This window comes from Chinchilla lanigera, unplaced genomic scaffold (assembly GCF_000276665.1).
Source record: "Chinchilla lanigera isolate Chin_1 unplaced genomic scaffold, ChiLan1.0 scaffold00051, whole genome shotgun sequence".
In the NCBI taxonomy this organism is placed as follows: domain Eukaryota; kingdom Metazoa; phylum Chordata; class Mammalia; order Rodentia; family Chinchillidae; genus Chinchilla; species Chinchilla lanigera.
In genome coordinates this window covers 4,239,160-4,264,951 of record NW_004955452.1, presented here as the reverse complement: position 1 = coordinate 4,264,951, position 25,792 = coordinate 4,239,160, and the positions used below count along the sequence as shown (strand labels likewise).

The 25,792-nt window shown below is 50.5% G+C and overlaps 1 protein-coding gene across 1 annotated transcript in view; it reads right to left on the bottom strand.

Annotated features, from left to right (window-relative positions):
- Window positions 1-556: 556 nt before the first annotated feature.
- Window positions 557-25,792, bottom strand: part of Nipal3 (NIPA-like domain containing 3) — a 53,572-nt gene continuing 28,336 nt past the window's right edge. The window contains exons 5-12 of the mRNA XM_005394802.2: window positions 24,422-24,481; window positions 21,637-21,782; window positions 18,706-18,802; window positions 14,582-14,717; window positions 12,712-12,800; window positions 10,763-10,826; window positions 8,817-8,911; window positions 557-4,282 (exon numbers count right to left, since the gene is read on the bottom strand). Of these exons, the coding sequence (XP_005394859.1) occupies window positions 4,083-4,282; window positions 8,817-8,911; window positions 10,763-10,826; window positions 12,712-12,800; window positions 14,582-14,717; window positions 18,706-18,802; window positions 21,637-21,782; window positions 24,422-24,481 (887 nt within the window). The 3' untranslated portion in view covers window positions 557-4,082. The remainder of the gene's footprint in view (window positions 4,283-8,816; window positions 8,912-10,762; window positions 10,827-12,711; window positions 12,801-14,581; window positions 14,718-18,705; window positions 18,803-21,636; window positions 21,783-24,421; window positions 24,482-25,792) is intronic.

Sequence of the window (25,792 nt, the reverse complement as noted above, 5' to 3'; positions counted from 1 at the left end):
TGCCGCTGAGCTAAATCCCCAGCCCCTGAGCTACAATGTTAATATAACAGCCACTAGCTATATATAGGGATTTAATTAATTTATTTTGAGACAGGGTCTCACTATGTAGTCCAGGCAGGCCTTGAATTTATGGTGAGTCTCCTGCCTCAGCTTCCCGAGTGCTGGGATTACAGGTATGTGCCACTATGTCTGGCTTTATATATGGGGATTTAATTAAATTTTTTAAATTTTTCGTCTTTTTGAGACAGGGTCTTGCTGTGCAATTCAGGCCAGCTATGAGCTCACTTTGAAACCCAGGCTGGTCTGGAACTTGCAATGATCTTCCTGCCTCAGCCTCCTGAGTGCTGGGATTACAGGTGTGTGCCACCACGCAAAGCTTTAAATTAATTAAAATTAAGAAAATTATCAGTTCAGCTCCTTGGTCCCCTCAGTGTCCCCAGGCAAAGCGTGGCTGCCATTCTGGGCAGCCCTCCTATCACAGGACGTTTTACTAGGTCAGTGTCTTCTATACAATTCTAGATAATATGAGCTGAACATAAGACTCCAACTCAACATGTACTGCAGGGATTTTTTTTTTTTTTAATGAAATACACTTCATAATGTTATCTGGACCTAGTACATGTTTTTTGAAAAATAAGACATGCCATATTAGCCATGAAGTTAACAAAATATAAGCATCCACCTAGAATATATTCTACAGTGACTTCATTTACATAGCTTCTCTGAGAAACACACAAATGACTTTTTGCCCATCGGCCAGTGTTGGACCCGAAATCCAGGAGGCTGCAGGGCGGGTTCCCCAATGTCACTCGGATGATGCCTACGTGCACACAGGTGCCACCAAATGACTGACTGCCACTAGAAAAGCAAAGGAGGGGTCGGGCCTCCCTCCCCTCCCTAGCATTCGACTCCACCCTGCAAATCTCCATCTCCTAGAGTTTAGAGTGAGGGCATCCTCAGACCTGCAGCGGGCCGGGAGGGCTGGAGGGGCTCCCGTCCTCCAAGGCACCAGTTTACACAGCGCGCTCAGAGCCCCAGCCTGTGGAATAAAATGGGAAAGTGCAGGCGGGCGGGGAAGATCAGAGAACAGCGGCACATGACCGTGCTTTGGCCTTCTGGCTTCCTACCTGGGAAGGAGACGGAGGCTTGGAGAAATCAAGCGGGCATCGGGATGTTGAGCCGCAAGTGAAAATAAACCAGGGGGGCTGTGTGTGCAGCCACCGCCATTAGCGGGTGGCCCACTTACACCTGGGGATGGAGCCTGCGATTGGTGAGCCCAAGACACCTCAGAGCTCTGGGGACGATGGCTCTGCAGGCGCTGCGCTTGCTGGCTGCCCATGTGGCCGAGCCCTGGCCTCCACTCAGGAAACCACTGTATCGCTTTCTGCTCCGCCTCTGTGGTTTGGCTTTGCCGGGCGATCCCACGGCCCCACACCCAAAGAAGGGGGGCTGCCCGGGCCCCAGGAAGTTCCTGGCTGGCACCGTCTCCTTGATCTGCAGCAGACCTGAAGTTACAGCACACTTTTGTCCGTTCACCTCCAGAAACCTGGCCAGCCCAAGGCCCAACAGCCAGTAACAAAACAGGAAGGGGGTTCAAGGAAGGTTGGGGGCGCAGACGTATCACTCCAAATTCCTGTTGATCCCCTGGGTTCAGCATGTTTAAATAGCTTCCTGCTCACCTTCATGTCCTTTCTACCCTGACCCCCAGCCTTGGAAAAGTCACTTGGGAAATGAGGAGTGTTGGAATAGCAGTGAAACTGGATTTTAATTTCCCGTGTATGTTTTGCTCTTTCAGGCTCAGAGCTTCACCTTGAAAGGTGGCTTATTCACCCCAATTCCTCCTCCACAGTGAACACGGTCTCCTGTCCAGTCTCTGTGGCTCCTGCTGTTCTCTTCCTCCTGAACCATCAATGGCTCCCATGTCCTCTGCCAGGCATTTGAACACTCCAGGACTCGGCCTCCACTGCTGATCTCTTGAGGCTCCTCTCCCTCCATCTTCCCCGGCTCTCTTTTGTTTCATATCCCATCTCCTCATCTTTGTGCCTTTGGAAATTCTGGCCCCTTTTGCCTGGAGGGGGATCACCCCACTGTCTATGCTTGGTACAGATCATTGCTGGCTTTGCCATCCTCTGTCAGTGGAGCCCAAATCATCTCTAATTCTGAACACCCTTTGGGCTCAGGGCCACCATGACTGTCACTTCCTGTCACTTCCTGTCACTGCCCACCCTGTCAGAGACCTCTGGGCATCTGTGTCTCCTTCCGCTGGCCTGGACGGCAGGGACTGTATCTTATGTTTGTAGCTTTGCCCTCTAAGTGCTTAACACACAGTAAACGTCTCAAAAATATTGAAGTGAGTGGGTACTCAGCCTAAGGGGTTAAGCTCCTTGTCTGCTGCCTTCTTGGGCATTTAAGACACAGTACAGGAGTGGCTAAGACAAAATATGAAGTGCTTATCACAGGCGACAGGTGGCAGAGCTTTGGAAGTCCGGCTCCTGAATCAGTACTGAGCGCAATCTATAAGCTAAGTGCCGGTAACACTGTCTTTAACACTGGTATCTTGCCTAAAGTCTGTCTAGAGAAGCAGTAAGCTAGTTCTAAGTGGTATTTACTAGGTGAAGAAATGCCACACTCTCCAGGGGGTACTTTCCCTGCCAGAGAATCCCAAGAGGAAATGGAATATAATTCTAGCTGTCTGGCAGGAGGGCATAGGCCTTGCGGGTCTTAGTGGCCGTCTTTTCCCATTACCAGGTTTTTTGAGGGGTGTGATCTCTGGTTATTAGCGTCAGAATCACACAGTGGTGTCAATTAAAAATGCAGTCCCTTAGGTTCCACCCGGTCCTACTCACCCTGAATCTCCGCGGTTGGGGCATAAGAATCTGTATTTTAAATAACCCCCCAGGGGACCCTCATGCTTATTAAAGTTTACAAACCTTTCCCTGCCATTCTCAGAAACACATGATCTAGGGCAGCAGCGATGGCGAACCTTTTAGAGTTTTCAAAGCTATAAACAGCCTGCTGTGGCACGCGTGCCACGGGTTCGCCACCACTAGCCGGGAGGCAGAGTCCTGTGCGCAGGCTCTCGCTGCGTCACACCCAGAGCCCCGGATGGCCTCCCGGCTGCAGGGAAGTGAGCCAACAACTGCGGCGTGGTCTGCGCGTCTATAAAGGAGGGATGGGTGGGGGGAATGGGAGACGCTGGCTTTAAAGTGAGCCCCCCAGTCTTCCCAGAGGGTGCCAGTGTGCAGGGAAAAAGTCACCCGTCAACAAGCAGATTTCCCTCCTCTACTTTATAAGGAGGGACAGGAAGATTAACAGGGACCTTTCTTCCTTAGGGGCTTGAGTATCATCACCCTTGCTCCCATCCCCCTTATTTTTCCCTCCTTCTTCTGTTAATTTCCCAGTTCCTTGGAGCGGGGTGGGCTCCTAGTTCACAGAGAACCAGAACCAGGTTTGTTTTCAGACATGGTCCAAAAAAGCGAGTTCAAGGCCAGTCTGAACTACATAGTGAGACCCTGTCTCAAAAACAAAATGAAACAAAACAATGAAAACCAAAAACAGACGCCACCCGTCTTCATTGCAGGGGCACAGACAGAAGGCGGATGGGGACACTGCCAAGACGCAACGACTGCATGTGGGGGGCCAGCCCACGGTGCGTGTGAAAGGGGGACACAGATCTTGTCAAAAACAGGCATGCACGTGAGGCAGAGGGAGGCCAGCACTCGTGGTCTCCAGACCGAAGTTAGGAACTTCTGTCTTGCTTTCACTCTGAAGAACGTGGCATCGGCTTTGGTCACTGGCTGGGGTGGCCCAGTGCCCGTTTCTGAGGAGGTGAAAAGGCTTCCAACCCCTCAAGGCTAAGCCCACCTGGAATTCTTTCATCCCACCCCCGCCCCTGTCTCCACTTGAAATTTCCAAGACCAAGGGAACGCGGCGTTCTTTCTGGAGACCGAGGCTTTCCAAGCTCTGCTTCCGCAGAACTCGCAGTCTGGAAAGCAGGACGGGAAGGCGAGGCCAAGAGCGAAGGGCGAAGCCCCGCCGCCCGGCCCGCATGGTTAGGGAAAGGCGAGTCACGCGCAGGTGGCTCACTCTTTCTTGCTGTGCTCCAGGACGCGGTAGGGAACCCCAGGGGTGCTTCTGGAGCTGTGCTCTTCTTGCATGACTGGCAGTGTGGCAGGGGTGTAGATCTCAGATATGCTGTCATTGTTTTCCAGGGCTCCGTAGGAAAAAGAAGCTTTGAGGTCAGGCTGGACCGTCATGCCCTTGTCGTGCATGTTTTGCATACCTGGAATGAAATCCATTTCCTTGTCAGGACGGGTTGGGGGCTGGGAGGGGGTCGGGGGAGGGCTCCCTTCCTCTGTCCCATGGCTGACTACTCCGGGAGCGTGGGGGCTGGTCACGAGCACGGTCAATTTCCTCAGTGCTTCAGATTCACGCAAGCGCCCATGAATACACACCAGAAATGTTATGGTTGCTAAGCAACAGGGACACATCTCCAGGAAATGTGTGCTCAGACCAGCCCCTGCTGCAGGGGAACTGCCCATCGGGCTGGGAGGAGGTGGGGGGGTTTTCGGATGCAGGTGGGGTGGGGAGAGCACTGTGCTTTGGACGTGGTAGATGCCCGTACAACACGTCACTGCTGAATCAACTCGGAGGATGTCGTCACACTGCCGAGCGGAGAGGGCGCCGGACAGCGACAGACGCGTGATGGTGCTCAGAGGGAGTGTTTGACCCAGGCACATGATGTTGGACTTCTACTTACATCTGAGGGTAAAGACCTTCACCTTTAATTCCTGTACCTTTCCCTATAATTCCTCCTGTCAGGAAGGATTCACTTTTTTTTTTTTTGGTCTTTTTGAGACATGGTCTTGCTATATAGTTCAGGCTGGCCTTGAGCTTTGTAGCCCAGGCTGGTCTTGAACTTGCAACAGTCCTGCCTCAGCCTCCCGAGTGCTGGGATTACAGGTGTGCACCACCATGCCCGGCTCAGTTACTTTTGAGACCAACTTTTTTCCTGCCAGGGAATAAGGGCCTTTCAAATTCTCCTACCTGTAGGCAGAGTCAGAAGAAAATCGACACGGTGTCTTCCCTAGAACTTTGCTGCCACCCGACTTCTTGATGTGCCCTGGGCTAAGCAGTCATGCTAAGGGCTAAAGTGTTTGAGTGTCTACACAGTGGCATGCTGGCCAGGCATGGTGGCATATTCCTAGAGTCCCAGCCTCACTCCAGGAGGCTGAGGCAGGAGGCTGAAAAATTCAAGCCCAACCCAATCAATCGGGCAGCTTAGCAAGACCCTCTGTCAGAAAAAAAAAAAAAAAGGCTGGGGAATGTGGCTCAGGACAAACGCCCTCTTCAACCTCCAGTAATGCAAAAACCAAAACAAACCCTCAAACCAAACAAACAGAAATGAGACCCAAAAGAAAAGAAAATAAAAACCCAGAATGCTCTGCGGCCTCCCTTGGGGACCTATAGTTAGTTCCCAAACAATCCTACGACAGAGCCTCATTTTCTGGATAAGAAAACAGAGTTAGAGCAGGGAAGTGACTGCCCGTGGTCACACTGCTAATGAGACAGCTGGGCTCTAACATCAGCGCTGTTCTACCCGACCTGCAAACAGCCTGGGAAGACCCAGTCTGCGCAGGCCCCTCGCCTCCACACTCCACAAGACCCAGCAGACCGTCATCCGAAGGCCAGTTTTGACGTCGGTGGTTTGGATTCGGGGGGCAGGGGCTGAGGGGAACAGAGCCGGCTCACAGGTACTGTTCAGCTGTTCGATTCTGCCGGTGTCCTCCAGCCGCAGACCACCAGGAATCCACCTGCGGCCTAAGAACTTGGGGTCTACTGAGTCTCGGCAATGAGATGTGCACCACGGTGCTGTCGGGTGCGTGAGAAAGGAGATTTGGGTTTGGCTTGGGTGATTTGGGCGAGGGATCAGGGAAGTGAGTCTTTGCTTTGGACTCGAAGCTGTTGGGGAATGGGGACACATCTGTACCTGGGGATCTTTTTTTGGGGGGGGGGTACTGGGAATTGAACTCATGACCTTGCGCTTGCCAGGCATGCGCTGTGCTGCTGAGCTGTATCCCCGGCCCCCAGTGTAGTTGGGGATCTTAACAATGGACAGAGAACAGATTGAGCTAAAGCAGTGGCAGGCACAGCGGCAGGAGGCTCTCATACTAGCCAGAGTGGGCGCCGCTTTTGGAGGCTGGGACAATGTTCACATTTTGTTTGTGTTGAGACTTGAGGGAGTGGTCCTACTCGTGTGGTGACCAATCACAGTCACAGCGGCCCTGTCTGGTGGTGCGCTTTGAAACTGTGTCTATTCAGCCTATGACATCAGAGCAGGCAGAGGTCCAGGCCAGCTCCCAGAGGATAGGGCTGCTCCTCTTTTTCTCATGTTTTCTTTTGAGACAGGGTGTCACCATGTAGTTCAGGCTAACCTTGAACTAGCTATGTAGCCCAGGCTGGTCTCAAACTCACAGCGATCCTCCTGCCTCAGCCTCTTGAGTACTGGGCTTACAGGTGTGTACCACCATGTCCAGTTTTTCATGTTTAAAAGGCTTTGGGGGCTGGGGAGGTAGCCTAGCAGCAGTGTACTTGCCTAGCATGTGCAAGGCCCTGGGTTTGATCCCCAGCACTGCGGAGAAAAAAAACAAAACCGAAAAATAAAGGCTTCAGTTTCTTGATACTTGAAGCTTTTCCAAATGATGACATGTTGAGAATTGAAGGCCCTGCAGACCTCTTGAACATCAGCTACTGGTTTATAATATCAACCTAGGCAGACAAAAGGCCAATTTCTTTTGCTAACCAGGTAGCAGGGGTAAAAAGTGCCTCTGTCTAAGCTCAGAGGACCAGGCAGTTTTATTCTGCCTGTGCCACCTGGCACCAGGTCAAACAAGTGTTTGAAACTTTCAAAGTTCGTTAAAGCAAAAGGGAAGCGAAACCAAATGTAGCCAGGCATCTACCATGTCCCAGACACAGTGCAAGAGGCCTCTGCACGTCTGAACCCACCACCCTGAAAGCAGGAATCCCAATTTACAGGTGAGAATGACAGGCCCTGGGAGGCCACGTGGATGGCGGAGCTGGGATTTGAGTCCAGGTCCCCTGAACTCTAAGCCCGAGCCCTTAATCAGAAGTGTCCTGACAACCACTGCAGTATGGCTGGGTCCCCATTCTTCAACATCTGATCTCCCACTGGCCACAAGGTACAAAGAGAAAGCCAAGAGCCACACCCACGAACAGGCCACAGAAAGCTGACATCTAAGATTACCTGACATTACCTTCTACTCGGCACCATGAAATACGTCTGTATATATATATATTTATGTACACACAAACATCTGCACGGATATACACACACGTATAGCTTATAGGCACACAAATACACATATACATACACATACTTGCACACACAGAGTTGACACCTCACCTATCTGGAATTCAGCTATCCAGCGCCCTCATCTATCCGGAACACAACCAAGAAACAAGGAAGTAAGCAAAAAAGGCATCTGAGCAGCCAGGTTAGATGTTTAAACATGTCCATGCACTGAAGCCCATGCACTTCTGCGCTCCTGGGAGAACCCTCAGGTCCCAGCTCGGAGCTCGCTCGCTGTGGTTCTAGACACAGCCTGAACAGGCGGGGGGATGAGGCAGACGCGGAGTCGCAATAATACCGCGGGAGGCTGGTCGCGGCAAGAATGGCAGACAGCAGCTTGATGGCACAAGATGAGCAGAGAACATAAAAAGCAGACAATCATCTAATTTACTGGGACCGTTTAGTACGGGAGCACCTCGGCCAACCCTGAGAACACGTTTGCGTCATGGCGCCACGGACTAGGAGCTGCTCTTGAGTAGTCGGTGCCCCCAGGGTTGTTTAAACTGGTTCATCAGATTGTGTTCATAAAGAACGGACAGTTATGTTTTGGAGAGAGTTTTCTCTCATATATTTAAAATAAAAATTAATTTTGAGTTAGTCAGCATTCACTGGCCACCTGGAGAATTTCGGCCAGCAAACCTAGCTGGGGCTGATTTGATTTGATTTGATTGACTGATTGACTGATTTAGTCTTTTTGAGACAGGGTCTCACTATGCAGTTCAGGCTGGCCTTGAGCTCACTTTGTAGCCCAGGCTGGCTTCAAACTCACAACGATCCTCCTGCCTCAGCCTCCCGAGTGCTGGGATTACAGGCGTGCGCCACCACGTCCAGCATGGGGCTGATTTAAGGTGTTTAGTCTCCTGCCCTGACTCCCTGGAGGCTGGACAGGCACCCGAACCCTGTAGTTCTCCCAGCCCCCACTAGTCCTGATTGATCGTGCAGTCTCTGGCTGCGGCGGCTGCTTTACCGTCAGGGCTTGAAGGCACTGGGGCTTGTGCCACTCGGTGTGAACGCTTAGCTTTCTGGCAAATGAGAGCAGTCCACTCCCTGTGGAGCCCAGCCAGTAATTTTCATTCATCCTATTTCCCTCTCTGATCATTCCATGCCAAGTAGATGGATGGACTTTTCCATTTGCAGGCCTGGAGCCTGATGCTACGGATCATAATTACATCCAGTGTGAATCAGGATTTTTTTGAAAAGATCCCAAAATAGACATGGGAACTGCTGAGATGTGCTCAGAACCAACCGAGGCGCCTCTGCCATTGCTTCCTGTTTTGCATGAGATTAAAAAAAAAAAAAAAAAAAGACAGCGGGAGAGAACAGCCACACGGTGAGACACAGCACGCCCTCCCTGCGCCACGCCCAGCGCCGGCCGTCCTGTTTCCCACAGGAAGCCGCGGTCACTCTGTATGCGTGGCCCGCTGGACACAGGCGGTTGTCACGGTACCTGGCATGGCGTCCATGGAGATGTAGGGCTCAAACGGGATGGCCTTCTTCCTGTTCCGGGTGATTAAGAAGACACCCAAGAAGGCGATCAGGCACCTGAGGAAGGGGCACAAGAGAAATCAGGGGAGGGCGAGGCTGCAGAGGGACCGGAACAGCAGCGCGTGGTGATGGACAGGTAAAAGGTGTCTGTGGAGGACGGTGCTCTGCAGAGAAGCCCCAAGGGAGGCAGATGCTAACTGAATCATTACAGTCACGCACCCCACGCCCACCCCCCAGTTAGGCTATGATCTGAACAAATTAGACTCTCCTGGCAAAACTCTTTCACTTCTACTCAGCCAGTACTTCCGGTACCTTGCTTTAAAAAATGTTCCTTACAAATTCTTTATGACCCAAATTCAATCACTACATTAGTATAAAAAAGTAAAAGTTAGTAAAAATTGTAAAGTCCCTATACCCCCAATTCTACCCCCTCGGGTAGGGATATATTCTTCTGGAGTATTTTTTGTTTCCTTTTCTTTTCCTTCTAAGCTTATGTAAATAAGCATAGTTTCTAAAAATTTGAGGTATAATTTACACACACTAAAGAGCACAAACCCAGCCGGGTGGGGTGGCACTCTGGGAGGCTGAGGCAGGAGGGTTGAAAGATTGAGCCCAGCCTGAACAACTTACGGAGACTTTGTCTCAAAAAAACAAAAACAAAAACAAAAAAAAACACCCAGGGCTGAGGATGTAGCTCAGCATAAAGGCCCTGGGTTCAAACTTCAGTACTGAAAAACAAAAACAAAAAATTATAGGCCTTAAATAGTCAGCCAGATGAACTTCACTTGGAGGAACACTTGTGTCATCACACCTCAAGTTAAAGCAGAAATATTTCTCTCCCTCCACAGGTCTCCTCGTTCATCAGAGGTAACCACTGCCTGACTCCTCATCACAGGTTAGGTTTGCTTTTCTCACAGTCTTGTGAGTTAACTCTTCCACTGTGAGCTCTTCAACACCCCATGTAGTTTCTAAGGTCCATTTGCTTTATCACGTGTATTAGTTCATTAATTTTAACTGCGTAGAATCCATTGTCTGAATATTCTGTACTTTTTCTTTCACCATCCTGTGGGGTAGACATGTAGGCTGTTTGCACTTTGAGCCAATCAGGAATAAAGCAACTCTGGATTCTCCTGCATGAGTCACACTAATTTCTTAGGGGTTAAAATCTAGAAGTGGAAGCTTACCCTTCTTTTTTTTTTTTTAAAGGGTAAGCCACGCTTTAAAAAAAGTTTGTAATGCTCGTGAGTGCTTTTCATTCAATGTATCCTAGATGTTGTTTTACCTACAGGCTGGCCTCAATTTCTTTTTTTTGGGTACTGGGAATTGAACTTAGGACCTTGCGCTTGCCAGGCAGGCACTTGTGCCACTGAGCTATATCCCCAGCCCTCCTATTGTTTTTTTGTTTGTTTGTTTTTGTTTTTTTGCCTCAATTTCAAAACAGCAGCCTGGAACTCTGTTATATGAATATACCATTAATATACCATGTTATATCAATTTATCATGAATAACTCAACCTGCACTTTACTGCTGGGGATTTAGGCTGCTTCCGACTGTCAGCTTACACATACAACAGATTAAGAATCAATACGTAGCCTCATCTGTTTATCTCTGTGTCCCCCTTCAAACGTTTTCACAAGATAAATGTTTACAAGTGGAACACCGCATCTAAAACTGTGCTCATTGGAAGTGACTGCTGAGGTTGCCACCTTGTCCCCAACACCAACACGCTGCTCAGGGTGACAGGTAGCGGCTGGTCTCCTTGTCCTCTCAACAGCATGGGGTATTATCAGTCCTGTTGGGTTCTGCAAATGACTCTACAGGACCCCATGCTGAAGCAATCCCAGGGACAGGGACATCTGCCTGGAGTGACTTCTACATGCACAGCCTGGGCGGCGGCAGGTGACTCACCCCAGGGCAAACATGCAGATGTGCAGCACATCCTCCCCGACGAAGTCCAGGTAAAATATTGCACCTGGACAGTGAGGAATAGAAAAGACTGATCGGTGAGCTGCTTCCCAAGCACCTGTGTGCCGGCTGCACTAGGGTCTGGCTAAGCTCTCTTCCCCGGGGGAGACCAGAGTGGGCAAAGGTATCGTGAGGATGCCTGCGCCTGTAAAACAGCACAAGGACGGACTGCAGACCACTCGGGGAACAGGCCGTCTGCACCTCTCTCTGCCTCTAGGCTTCTCTTGTTTCCATTTTTTTTTCTGACTTTTTATTTTGAGATAACATTAGACTCACAACAAGAGCACACAGCACCCTGCACCTTTCCTCCAGATTTCACACCACCGTGTATGATCAAAACCAGGAAAACGACAATGACTGACTAAACCACACACTTTATTTACCTTTTTTTTCAGCACTGGGGGCTACACCCAGGGCTTTTGCACTGAGCTACATCCCCAGGCCATTTACAAAAAATATTTATTTATTTAGCAGTCTTTGTACACACACAGGTGCATGTGTTCATACACACACCTCCCATCCTCCACCACCTCTGTGACAGTGGACAAACAAGCCACATGTAGTGGTGCACGCCTGTGATCCCGGCTTTCAGGAGGCTGAGGCAGGAGGATTGCTGTGAGTTCAAGGCCAGGCTGAACTACATAGTGAGACCCTGTCTCAAAAAAAACAAAGGGGGAAAAAAAGATGGACAAACAGCTCTGCTTATGTCCTAAAGCTTCTTGGCCTTGCACAGCCAGCAGAGGCCAGCCCGCAGACCCACTCCCAGTGTGGGGTGATGTCCCCAATGCCCTGCCTGGCTGCCAGCCACCATGTGGAACTGCTTCCTGCCACAGCTTCCTGTGCATTCCCAAGCTCCTGATTCCCCACTGACTCCTGTCTCTGATGTAACTAGTGTTTGCTGTTCCTTCCAACCTTGACTGCTTTTCAGCCTTCTTGGCCAAGGCTCTTGACCGTGACTTAGCTTAGCTCCTGGGTGTCAGGGTGGGAGAGGGTAGTGGGTGGTGTCAGTGTCCAACACCTGGTCCTGCTCAGAGTACAGGTCCTGGAGGGCTGTGCGCCCTGCGGGTCCTTGCTCCCCCGCGAGAACCAAGTACCCCGAGAACCAAGTACAGCACAGAACTTGTAGCCAGGCCTTCCACAAGGCAGCCCTGGAGTCTCAGCTGCCCCTACCCTGAAGATTTTAGCACCACTGCCATTTGAAAAACAAGCCTGGAACAGTGGCTCATGCCTACAATCCCAGCACTCTGGGAGACTGAGGTGGGAAGGTCACAAGTTTGAGGCCAGCCGGGGCAATTTAGTGACTTAGCAAGACACTATCTCAAAATTTAAACACACAGACAGACAGACAGACAATATAGCTCAGTGCAAAGGTTCTGGGTTCGATCCTTAGGGCCAGAAAACAAGCAAACAGACAAACCCTCAATAATAAGCTTGTAGCCTCTCAATCTACTTCAGAATAAAAATGAAAAAAAATAAAGAGCGGAAGAAAAGGGGCATAATAATGACAATGACTGCTTATGAGCGCCTACGATCCTGCAGATGGTTCAAGTACTCATGAGCTCTAAATGTTATGTAGGAGAGATTCACGGTTACGTGCGTGGCCAGTGGGGGCTGTGGAGCTGGCACACGATGGCCAGAACTGCTGGAGAAACCTTGCCTGTGAATGGAGGCAGAATGGAGTGGGGCATTTAGATTGTACACCCTGCAACCGCAGGAAGTGTTATTACTCCCACTCTAGCAATGTAGAGCTGAAGCACAGAGAGGTTAGGTGATTCTCCCAGAGCCACACAGTTAGGACGCATTTGTGCTGGGCTGCAAACCCATCTTTCTCTGGCTCTACCTTCTAGGACACCCTCTATAAAACCACAGACATAGACAGAAATCAGCCTTACCTGCTGTGATAGCCACAGTGGTGGACAGAATGTAGCCCACACTGGCGATCAGCGAGGAGTCATAGAGCTGTGAAGCTTGACTTAAAAACCTGCAACCAAAAGCACTCAGGTCAGCGGGCTGCAGGGAGGCTGGAGGGGTGCAGCGTGGCTTGGCACGCGGGGAGGAGCGTCCCCCAGGTTCACATGGATGCCCTCGTCAAGGTATGGGTACCACGGGTCCCTAGGCCTGAGGTCTATATGGTTCATGGCCCGAGACCACGTGGGCCACGCCTTCCTGGTCTCACACACTGGACCATGAGGTTCTTAACACCTGCAACGGGTTCTCCTCTCCCCGTGTCCCACCCACTGACAAGACCCACTCCTGGTCCCAACCACACACGCTCACGTATTCAGACCATGTTCTGCCCAATGTTATAACTGTCTAACGTTTTTTTTCTTCTTGGTTCAAAAATAATGTGATTATTGCAATAAAAATAGGAAAAAAGAGAAAAAAAAATCAGTCATCCCCAATCTCTCCATTTGTGATAGACATCAGCTTTATTTTGTGATAGATTCTTCGTCCTTCCTCTGGGTGGCATCCTAGCTAGCACGGTGCAGGCACACATGCATGCGTGCACACATACACACACACACACACACACATCCCTCGGTCATAACTGCCTGTTTACAGCCTGTCCCTGACCTGGGCCACATGTGCCCGGAAGGCAGTGACCGTGGCTGTGTGCCCTGGGCATCAGCGCGCCATGCTGACCGGGAGATGAAAAGCACCTGGCCATCTGTGAACCCTGGGCCACTTGTGCAGAGCCTTGTAATTAGCAGGGGCTCCCTGGTGATGACTGGAATTTTAAAGCAGGACTAAGAATATTAATAGTGAAGATGACAGTTGTAACAATAGTCACCCTCATAAAGGACGCTAATGTGTCTGGGATGCCATCCTGCGGACCGCACGGCGCGCTCTCAGGGCAGGAGTGTTTTTCTCACCTGTGAGAGGAGAATCTTACCTTGGAGAACCTGAGCAGGAGGCAGTGAGCGAGCAGAGAGGGGCGCGAACCCTGGGCCAGACACCGGGGTGGGCTCAACTCTCAGCTCCACCCTTTCCAGCTTTAACCTCTGCCTCAGTTCTCCACATGTAAAATGGGCACAGTGAATCTCCATCCCAGTTTGTGAGGACCAACGCATTTGTTCCTAAGCACAGGGCAAAGCACCCTCTGCTGAGTTCCCCCCAGCAGCAGCGACTGCTCTGATCCCTTGAGGCCCCACGCTTGGGGGACACCCAGCCCACGTCTGACTTTCCAGGTGGGTTCGGCCTCACACGCCACACCGTGTCGTATGTACTGACGCAGGTTACCACCTGCAACATTCCTGGAGCACCCGCTCCCTGCCAGGCCCTTGCTTGGCCACCAGGACTCAGCTGGGAGCAAGACGGAGGCCCTGCCCTCAGGACTGCTGAGCTGTAATCGAATCAGAGGCTTAGAGAAACAAGCGCTGGCTCTTCAACCCAGGAAGACTGGGGGAGCTTTCTTGAGATAAGAAATGACAATGCTTATCCCCCACCCAGCATGGACAGCTGCCCGCGTGGACAGGACAGGGAGCAAGGTGCCCCTGACCACGAGTTCTCACACTGTGAGGTGGACAGAAAACGGCAACGGCACACAACCAGTAAGTCCACTGCAGGCTTCGTGTCCCGGGGGCACACAGCCCCTCCGTGGGGCAAACCAGCACCCTGGTAGCTCCTCCCTCCCCCCCAGATGCCAGAGCCTGGTGAGCTGAATGTTTCTCCTTCCCATGGCTTCAAACCCCAAGGTGATGGGGCCCCTAAACTGGAAAATCAGTATGGTGAGGCCCGGGAGGGAACGAATTTCCTACTCACGCAGCCTGGTAGACAGCAGTGGCCACCATGCACACGAACATCACGTAGAAGATGGGGTAGTCGAGCTGCAGGTTCCCTTGGATGGACAGGACCAGCATCCCAGCCACGGCCTTGACCGTCAGCACTGTCATAGAGCCTGAAGGCGGGGACCAAGGACATGCGGCAGCCTCAGGGAAATGCAGGGAGCGAGGACCTGAGAGTCAGTGATAACCCCGAAGGGCTCAGTGCCCACACTGGGAGGGAAAGCTGGTAAAGTCACCTGGGGACTTGCAGGGATTGCCGGGGCTCTTTACCTCCCTTGACTGCCAGCACAGCAAAGCGGGGAGGAGAACAAGACACTAACAGCTATTTCTAAATATCACTTCTTTTGTTTCGTTTGAGACAGTGTCTCACTAGGTAGCCCAGGCTGGCCTTGAACTCAGGGTGATCCTCCTGTCTCAGCCTCCCAAATGCTGGGATTACAGGCGTGCGCCACCACCTGTGGCTCCCAAATATCACTTTTGAGCTCCAGTATTAAGTGGGCCACCGTCCAGTTTTCTGGACCTGAGTGCCTGGCACTGTGCCCAGAACACGGTGGGAAGCCCAAGGATCTTCATACATTAGTCTCAAGGCAATCACAGGAAGACATGGGGGTGTGTGAAGAGCTTAGGGATGATTACTTTTTAATGCTCAGTAACACATACTTTTAAAAACACTTCTTTACTCTGAGAAGTCTCTGATGTTTTGGAACCCTGCGTGTATGCACATATATTCCCAATACACGTGTGTGTACTTTTTTTTTTTTTTGAGATAGAGTCTCGCTATGCAGTTCAGGTTGGCCTTGAGCTCACTTTGTAGCCCAGGCTACAACAACCCTCCTGCCTCAGCCTCCTAAGTGCTGGGAGTACAGGCATGCACCACCATGCCCAGCCGTATGTGTGTACTTATTTCAAATTTATAGTCTGCACTTACTTGGCCTGTACATTATAAAACACGGACAGAAAATGTCACTTTAAAAGGTGGCGGAGAAACTCCCTGTTTTAACACCTTCTTCCTATGCACCATGGGGCCACTTGTTCTCCTCACCATGGAGACCATCACTTTCCCATGAATGGAAACAGTTTCTGCTGTAAAGTGTCAGACCCCTGCTGAGCAGGACTCAACCAGCTGGCCTGTGTGACGGGGAAGCCCTGGTCCTGGCTGCACGGCTATGTTCTGAGGTTCTGTCAGCTGCGCAGTCAGCTTCCCCTGCCAACAGCCCGCCACACACAGGGCTTCCAGGCCATGAGGCTACGGGGTCCCAGCTCTGGCAGCCACTGAGGACAAGCCCTTGCCACTACTGTCCTCGCTAGTGAGAACGAGGCTGCCCACTGCCTCGGTCTGGCCTCGCTACTCACAAAGAGAGGGTGCTTCGGAACCCACCCTTCCAGCCTGCATGAAAACAAAGTCACCAAGAGACGAAGGGCTGAGTCACACGGCAACGTGGATGAGCCTCCCACATACCCGCATTGAAAGACCCTGGTCACAAAAGGCCACTTAGTACAAGGTGTGGCCAGCACATACGGTGGACATTTAAATTAAAAATCATTCCTGTATGAGAGGCCTTGGGGCATGGTCTGTCTTCTCCCTCTGGCCAGACCGTCATCTCCATCGAGGAGCCCTGGGTAATCACGACTATGGAGGAACAAGAAAACAGCCTGTTGCTAGACACAGGTGCAAGTCTCTCGGTCCTTCTTTTCAATCCTGGCCTTCCTTCCAGCCATCATACCTCAGTAAAAGGAGTCACTGGTGAGGAGGTAATATGCTATTTTTGACAACCCTTAGGCTGTAACTACTTAATAGGTCCTTCTTGCATATCTCTGTCTTCCTGAGAAACCACTTTGAAGATACCACCACGTATTACAGCAGCCATTGATATTTTCCTACTAATCTATCCATAACTGTGTAAAGTTTGTAATGTTCCTATCCTATTTCATAAATGGATGTCTGTTTATTATTATGTGTTTCCTACAACAACCATTGAGAATAGTTAATGATTTTTCAATAGGTCACTCATGTATAGCTCTATTTATTTTCTTTAGAAGCCACTTTGAAGATACTAAAGTATAGTACAACAACTCTTGATAATCTCCTACCTCTTTTGTCTGTAACTCACTATTATTTGTCTATTTGTTTTCCTGAGAAACTATTTTGTAGATAATAATATGTAAAACGATAACCATTGATAATTTCCTACCATTTTGTCTGTAATTTGCTAAGTCCCCCCTATTATTATGTTATCCTTCTTTTATTCTTTAAAATAAAAAAAAATCAAAATCAAAATCAAAATCAAAATCATTCCTGTAAAAGACATGCTGCCACTAAGCCTAAAAGCCCACCCCCTTCAAATGCACATAGTTAGTGCCACTTTCCGATGCGGTTTCATGACGTCCTTGTTCATAGTGGCTTTAAGTGGTGTGATCAAAAATACAGTGAATGTAGTTGCCAAACTCCATCCAATGCAAAGACAGGCTTGTAAAAATGTCATGGTGTGTTCTCATCCACCTTATTCACTGGGACTGGCACCATGTAATTTCTCGCTCTTCCCCACAGTCAAAAAGACCATCACAGGTAAATGCTTTGAATGGATTCAGGACACTGAGGGAGCCAGGACAGTGTGACTGAAGACACCTGTGAAAAAGGACTTCCAGAACCGCTTCAGAAAGTGGCAGGAAGGGGCTGGGGATTTAGCTCAGCGGCACAGCGCCTGCCTGGCAAGCCCAAGGTCGTGAGTTTGATTCCCAGTACCGGAAGAAAAACAAAAACAAACAACAGAAAGTGGCAGGAATGATGGAATGGGTGTGTTCCACGCGAGGGGGAACACTTGGAGGGAGGTTAGTGGCAATGGGTCTAGTTTTTTAATCACATCTCATACATGATTCCACTTCTATAAGATGCTCAAAAAGGCGAGACCATAGGCAGGTGAGTGATTCCATGGGGCTAGGGCTCAGAGGAGCGGGAGCGGGCAGTTAACCGGCCCAGGGTTTATTTTGGGGGTGACAAAAAGTATTCCAAAATTAGAGTATGAGGATGCCTGCACAACTCTGTGAATATACTAGAAACCATGGACTTGCATATGCCGAATAGGTAAATTTTATGGTACATATATTCTATCTCAATACAAATATTAAAAAAAAAAATCAAAACAATGCAAGCCTTTGCTCAGCGACAGCCATGTGGTTTGTGGTCTGTTGCGTTGTGGGACTCTTGGGGGAAGACAGAAGAGAAATAACTCACATTGGGCATTTGTGCTTATCTAACTCAATCTCCTCTCCACCCTGCCATCTCAGTGTTCTCATGTGCCCATTTTTAAAATATATTTTTATTTTGTTTTTTGAGACAAGGTCCTGCTATGCAGGTCAGACTGGCCTTAACCCACTATGTAGCCCCGGGTGGCCTTGAACTTGTGGCGATCCTCCTGCCTCAGCCTCCTGAGTGCTGGGATTATAGGCATGAGCCACCACACCCAGCCTCATGTGCCCATTTTTAGACTGAGGACAGTGTGGCTTGGAGAGAGAGCCACCAGCTGGGGGGACTTGGTGCCCACAAGGGGCAGCACCCAGCACCCCTGTGCCTCCTTCTCCTGCTGTATTTAGCATATGAAGCAACACACAGTTATGTCACCGCTTCAACCCAACTCAGGAGCCATTTCTCTACCAGTACCTGTCCCTCTAAAAGGGCAGAAAATGGAGAGGGTGTGAGCAAAATCTGCCGCTGCCTCTGGATTCCCCACCTCTGCTGCTGGGCACGGACTCCTGGGGGTGAGGAGTCGGACCGACCTCCGAGCTCCCCCACCACCAGGCTCTGCTCTATTCTTCCCTGCTGTCACTGCTGTTCCCCAAAGGGATTGCTGAGTGCCCACCTTTCAGAACGGAGCCCCCGGGACAGGGCGTTTGCTCCTTCTGGGCTATTGACACTAGCTCCTGGCACTTGGGAGGCCAGGGATTTGAGCAAGACAGCTGGGAATGACAGGAGCAGCCTCCCGACAGCAGGGACCCAAGGAACGACCGTCCCAAGCTGGCCTCACGCAGCTTCTGGAAACAAAGCCTCTCCTCCTTCTGGGGCTACTGCGGGTGGCCAAACTCCATCCATAGAGCCCCGCTTACCGAGCAAGGCCACCAAGAGGAGAATCACGACGATGTTGTTGGCGTTCTTCTCCTTGTAGAAGTACAACAGCAGGCAGAACAGGACGATCTCCACCAGCTGCGAAGGGACGAGGGGAGGTCAGGGGGGCCCGGCTGCGGGTCTTGTCAGAGTCATGAACACTGGAGGGGAAAGGGAGTCAGACCCCCGACATTTCCCAACGTGCTGACAGATACAGAGGAAAGGGACAGGCGGAGTGAACACGTCCAGCCCCCGGACAGCACAGAAGGAGACCCTGTTCACGTCAGGCAGGAACTTGAGCTGGGGACGCTGACCTCACCTTGCCTGGCTAGGTCGGCCAGGACACATCAGGCTGAGACGTCTCTCCCCGCCTCACCACTCCAGGGGTACCCCCATTAAAACCGGGGTCAGTCAGGGAGGGAGAGGTGTGTTCCCTGAGCAGTTAGGTCACTCTCCTTCCCCAACCAAAGCTCAGAGGCAGAAGAAAGGGGAAGGGATTAGGAGCCTCTGAGACCTGGCTGAATTTGGGTCTGTCTCTGAATTGTCATGTGACCTTGGGCAAGGGACTTAATTCCTGTAAACCTTCATTACCACCTCTGTGAGATAGGGTAATAACTGTAAAACTCACAGGCCTTACTCGGAGCTTACACTTAATGAACACTCATTAGAGCCCACGCACTGCCCTAAGTCCTTTATATCAAACTTGTTACATGGGCTCAATTGTTTTATGAAGCAGGTACAATTGTAACTCCCAGCTAGAGAATGGCAGAGCCAGGCTTTGAGCCTGGACAGCCTGGCTCCAGGGTGCACACTTTCTCGCTGAGGCCAGGGCCAGGTACCTAGGGTCAGGAGACCCACAATCGGGATATGCTTCCTATGCGTTCCTTCTGTCCATCCTCTCCTGCCAGGGCAGACCTTGAGTCTAAGAAGCTTCCCTGCCCCCCAACATCAACAGCTCACCCTTTCTACCCTTGAAGGCCCAGACATTTGGCCATAGCTCCCCACGGAAAGCCAGCCCTGGCACCCAGGGTTGGTAAAGATATGGTAATGGCTCAGCAATGTCTGCCAACCCCTGCTCCCTCCCGAAGTGTATTTAGTATCAAAATGAACGCAGAAGCATTAATGGACAATCTGAAATTTAAAAAAAAAAAAGTTTAAAATGCCTTAGAATTACAGGCCATAAAACACAAGCTGTTTTCATTTCCCCGTTGTCCCAGACAGCACATACTTTGTCTAGTTGTCATTGTATCCGTGCTCAACTAGGTACTGGGCTGCTTTTATTTTTTTATTTTTTGGGTACCGGGAATCGAACTCATGACCTTGCACTTGCCATGCAGGCGCTTGTGCAGCTGAGCTATAATCCCCGGCCCTGGGCTGCTTTTAGTTACCACGATCTTCACGTTTCGTGGAGTTGGCAGCATTATCTTTAATTGCTGGAGAATGAGTCGTCAAGCAGACGCAGGGTCACTCACTGAATGGCCCCCCTTGCACACACATCTGGAGGACCCAATGTTGGGGCGATCCTCCAGGATTCTTCAGTGAATGCTCAATTGGCATAAGAGCCTAAGAGACTGTACCCAGGTTCGTGTCTCCAGACAGACCACTGCACCCTGTGAGCTCGTCGCACTGATTTGTATCCCCAGCGCCTGGCATATAGTGGACACTCAGAGCGTCCCGAGCCCGGTTTGGCCGCTCTGCCTCAGGGTCACGATGGAGTGAGACGAAGCACTGAATCATCCCTGAACATATGCCACAGGCTGGGCGCCTCCCGTGCTAGTCATGGATTCAACCCGAAACCCCACGTCCATGCTTTGCGCCATCGAGCAAAGGAGGAAACGGAATGAAAGCCACACGGCGCACGAGGGCTGGGAGCCCGGGCTCCCCGAGCACAGGCTTGCTTTGGGGGAAGGCTTTCTTTGGCAAGTCTTTGGCTCTGTCCCAGGCATGTTTCTCCATGCCCACAGGGAACCTCCGGGGCTGGCTGGCAGCAGGAAAATGACACAGCTCCAGCCTGTGCACCACGTGAGGAAAAGGATGGGGGGGGCTCTGACTCAATCAGCGTGCTGCTGTCACATCAGACGCAAGCAGTGAACACCTCTACCAGCAGGACCTGGGGAAGATGTTGGTACCAGGGGCCAGACAGGTCCGGCCTTCACACCTGGCTCTGTTCTATAGGCTCCGTGCAAATCCACTGTCTCTCTGGGCCTCAGTTTTCCCACCCATGAAATGGACGGGAAAACATCTACTATATAGGGCTGTGGAGACACTGGGATGAGATCTACCAACATGGCTGGCACAGTGCTGGGTATAAGACAAGAATACACCAGTAGCTTGGCCAGACACCTCAGCTGTTTCCCTCACTCGGTTTATGTGCAGACCCAAGAGAGGAGGTAAAGGAGGGGGCGGGGGAGCACTGGCTGGGGCTCAGGAGAACCCCGGGTATCTCTTGGCTTTTGATCAGATTCTATCCGCTGTGTGAGTGCTGAGAAAAATAACATTCTTAAGCTGTTTAAAATGTTAACTCCTTTTTCTTACCAGAAAAATGTTCAATGGTCGCTGTAGAAGTTTTGGATGATACAGGAAGAGGAAGAAATAAAAATGGAATCCTAACTCCACCTCCCAAAGATAACCACATGGAATTTCTGTCTTTCCACCCAGCCTTTCATAGATGTATTCTATTTAAAAATCTTCCCATCCCTCCAAAAGCATAAAACCTGGCACCCTGTGATACACAGTTCGAGACGCGGCTCGGGAACGAGGGAAGCGGCGTTCCTCATAACTCTGGACTCAGGCAGGCGCCGTCTCCCGTCCTGGGCGATAAGCCATGATTCACAGAACCTCTGCTTCGCGGCTGGGTCCTTGGGGTTCTGGGCCCTGGGACTCGATCCGCCCCACTGCTGCCCTCTCAGGGAAGCACCAGGACCTCCTCTTACCATGTATAAGAGAAAAGGCCAGCTCACGAGGTGCCTGGTGATGTTCTCGCCCGTCATCTTCTCATGACTGTTGGGTGCAAACGTCACCAGCAGGTAGGTGCCCACGACAGCCAAACCGCAGCCAACGAAGGACAAGATGTAGCGCCCTGTGGGAGGGACAGGCCATCAGGGACCTGCCTCAGGGGCCGGCCCAGGCCAGGATGAACTCTTGGCAGGAAACAGCAGCCTTCTCATTCAACACAGAGAGACAGTAATTCCCACACCAAGCTACACACTATCGCTTTGGTTCTTGTTTACTTTAAAAAGGAAACGATCATTCTTAAGGTCATTTTTAATTTTTTTTTTGTCTTTTTGAGACAGGGTCTCGCTATGCAGTTCAGGCTGGCCTTGAGTTCACTCTGTAGCCCAGGCTGGCCTTGAACTCACATTGATCCTCCTGCCTCAGCCTCCCGAGTGCTGGGATTACAGGTGTGCACCACCACGCCTGGCTGGATTTTTCTGAGACAGAACTGACTAAATCTGTTTCATCCCATCTCCAGAAAATGTCATGCCCCAGAAAATGCCTTTTTTTGTGCTTTAATTTCAGTAGTACTAGGCCTCATAAATGTAGAAGGTGCTCAGAATTCGGTTGTTCAGTTGTTCACCGAATGAATGAGTCAGGTTAAAACACAGTAAGCTTCAGTTTTTGTCTCAGCTTTTGTCTCCAGTTTTCTCCATCAAGAAAGGGTCACACTCATCTCCACACCTGTGATGTACAGCAGAGGTCTAGCGCTGAATGAATGTTTGCCAACTTGAATGGAGCTTTAGGCAGGGTGGGCGTGTACAGTTGTACAGGTTGTTCACTGTCCAAGGGTACCTGGCTTAAGGGGTGAGGAGGGTTAAAATCTAGCTCATGCTCTGTTCACCAAGGCTTGTGTCCACAAAGCTACAGAGGCCCAGAGGAGCCATCTTTTTCCAACTCACACAGGGCACTGCTTGGACTAGAGAGGCTTTCATTCCAAAAGTACCTAGAGATGCGGGAAGGAGGACAAATCTCTACAGTGGTCTCCAAATCAGCCCAAGGTTCCCTCTCACTCCCCGCTACCCTATCAGGACAACTGTAGATTAACTCTTTCTCAGCATGACGGGTTTGCTTAGCAGTAGCCCAAAAGCCTTTGGTTCTGCTTTTCTTGAGGTACGATTCTTTCCCTTTTTGGCCTCTCCTTGACCCAAGCAGATCTTGTTCTGTACCAGTGATTCAGAACAGTGATTCCTGATCCTGGCCAAGTGTCCACAACATCTTGGTAGCCTCCTCCTCTCCCTGAAATTTTTTTTTTTTGGTACCAGGAATCGAACTCACAACCTTGCGCTTGCCAGGCAGGTGCTGTGCCGCTGAGCTAAATCCCCAGCCCCTTCTCCCTGAAATTCTGTGTTGCATTTTTTAAGACACACAGGACGGTTAAAGGCATTGTATAGTAAGCACCCAAAGTCCCACCACCTAGGTCCAAATTGGACATTCGGTTGTACCTGCTGTAGCGGGCATCTATCCATCTCTATCCCTCTGCACACTCACCGGTCCATCCTGTTTTTGGATGCGTTTCAGATCAAAGTGTAGGCATCATATAAACCTTACCTGGAGGCTTTATAAGAATGACACCGCCTGGCCCAGCCCCAGCCTCAGAACCTCTGGGGCCACGATTATGTCTCACGTCCTCAGCACGCTGCAAGGCCCTGCACCGTGCAGCCCTTTGTGCCTTCCCATCCGCCTCTCCTCACCCTCCACCCTCCAGCTACATTGGTCTAACTGACACTGAACACACCAAGTCTGTCTCAGCCTCAGAGCATTTGTACCTGCTGCACCCTCTGGGTGGCACACTCTGCCCACAGTAACATCACCTCTTCAGAGACTCTAACTCTGGAGCAGTCTGGGCAAAGTGTCCCCCTCTCCTTAATCTGCCACCAACCATTCTATTTTTGCAGAAGAATTCACTTGGATCTAATTATTTTGCTTACTTAGCTATTGACTTATTTATTGTTCCCGCTGCCCACCACACTTGTACCCATACTGGACTAAACTCTCCGTGAGAACAGGAACTCCTCCTGTTCTACTGCTGTAACCCAACACCTACGTTAGAGTGTGTCACTTAGTAGGGGACTTTGGGGGAACGCTTCTTCCCCACTTCTTAGGTTTCCACGTGGGACCTCCATGAATGTAACACTTCTGCCTCTTCCTTATTGGTCCACATTTCTCAATAGGTGGAGCTAATCTATCAAAAGTGTTTAAACACAGGGGCTTTGCTCTTTGCCCCTAATCTATGTAAGGCAATATTTCTGGGAACATACCGCTCCTCTGTAAAGCCAAGTGTTTCTTAAGTTGGCGGTATAACTGGCAGCTGGGGATTTATGAGGGTGAGTGAGCTGTGCAGAGTGTATTGGGCTCCATACCTGTGCTGCAGGCCCAAATCCTGCTGGTACCAGTACAAAAAGCAGAACCTCTGGCCTCTGGGTTTTATTCCCATTGCTTCTGACAAGACAGGGAAGGAATGTGCCTTTGATCAGGCCTCCTAAAATGCCCATAGATGCTCAAGCATTCCTGACTGAGTGGAATGAATGAAGGTCCATTCAAAAGAATCTCAGGTGATTCTGATCTCAGCCCGGCCTGGGACCATGGATGTAGGAACCCACTCTCAATAGCCTGGAGAGGGTGGGACAGGAGGCAGAGGGTCTCTCAGTCAGGAGAGCTGCATTTATAGCAAATAAAAAGCGTGAGTATAAATGAAGGAAGGGCTCAAATCAATGAACTTACTCAGAAAGTCCTTAGGTTTCCATTTTTCTTTGATGAATATGATTCCTATGATGGCGCTAGCTGGAAAAAAGAAACAACACACACAGGGAAAAGAAAGATGAGGTCAGTGTCAGCTGCAGGGGTGCCTTTGCCCATGCCCTTTGGGTTGGCTCATCTACACCGGAACTTGCTCCTGCCCCGCTTCCCATGGTGCTCCCAGAGCTCAGTCCCCGTTCCTCTCTCTCAGGAAGCACAGCCTCTTGAGCCTCCGTCCTAAAAGCCAGAAGCACTGTGTTCTGAGTCGCTGCTGTGTAACAGGCAACTTATACAAGCTATTTCTGATGTGTTCCTCTTTGGAGGTGGGTGTGTTATTAGTCCTACCTGGCAAACGGGGGCACTGAGATTGGGGGGGTGAAGGACCCACTTGAGATCCTATGGCTAGTGGGGGAGGTGAGATTTGAACCCAGGACTGTTGGACCAGGGCTCTGGCTCCTTCCATAGCAACACTCGCCTCTGACACCCCCAGTTCTTTTCTCTCCCTGCCTCTGCCACGTTCACAGAGGGACTCAGGCTCCCTGTGGCCGAACAGGGCTGGCAGCGCAGTGGATGGACCTGGCTCCCTGGTCCACTTGGCCTCTCTGGCTGTGTGCCCCTTCCCCTGCGCCTTGGTTCCGTGGTCTGTGACACAGCAGTGTGCCGGATCCAGCTGCAGCAGCATAAACTCGGGGCTGAGCAGCGGCATAAACAGAAATGGGCCAGAAGATAGCGGTGGAAGGTGGACACTAGGCTCACTGATTAGATCACCGGCAGCTTGAAGTCAACCACGGTGGGAGTAAATCATTTCGCCCCCATATAAATCAGCAAACACTGTGAGCCAGGTGCTCTTATTCTCCTTCCCCTCTTCTTAGTGTCTTCTCTCCATCCCTTCCTCTCTTTACCTTCTCCTCTTTCTCTTCCTGTCTCTTTGTCTTTCTGGGAGACAGTTTATCAGCATCGCACTAAAAATAACTATCTGAGCCACAGGGGCGATCAAATAAGATAATACATGTAAGTCATCGGGCACAGGCTTAATGTGCATAACTAAATTATTGTTATTAAAGTCCCTGGAACAGTGGTAGATAAGTCATTAGTACTTAATGAGTGGTAGTTACTATTTTCAGTATTATTTTCTGAGGGTAGACGAAGGAACTTGAAGGGCCCCTTATGTTCAGTGGCTCATGTCTGAAATCTCATCATTATAATTCAGTCTATTATTTTTAAGAATTTGGCTATTTATTAAAATTCAAGGACTGCACTGGGTGTGGTGGCACATCCCTGTAATCCCACACTTGGGAGGCTGAGGCAGGAGGATCATTGTGAGTTCAAGACCAGCCTGGGCTACAAAGTGAGCTC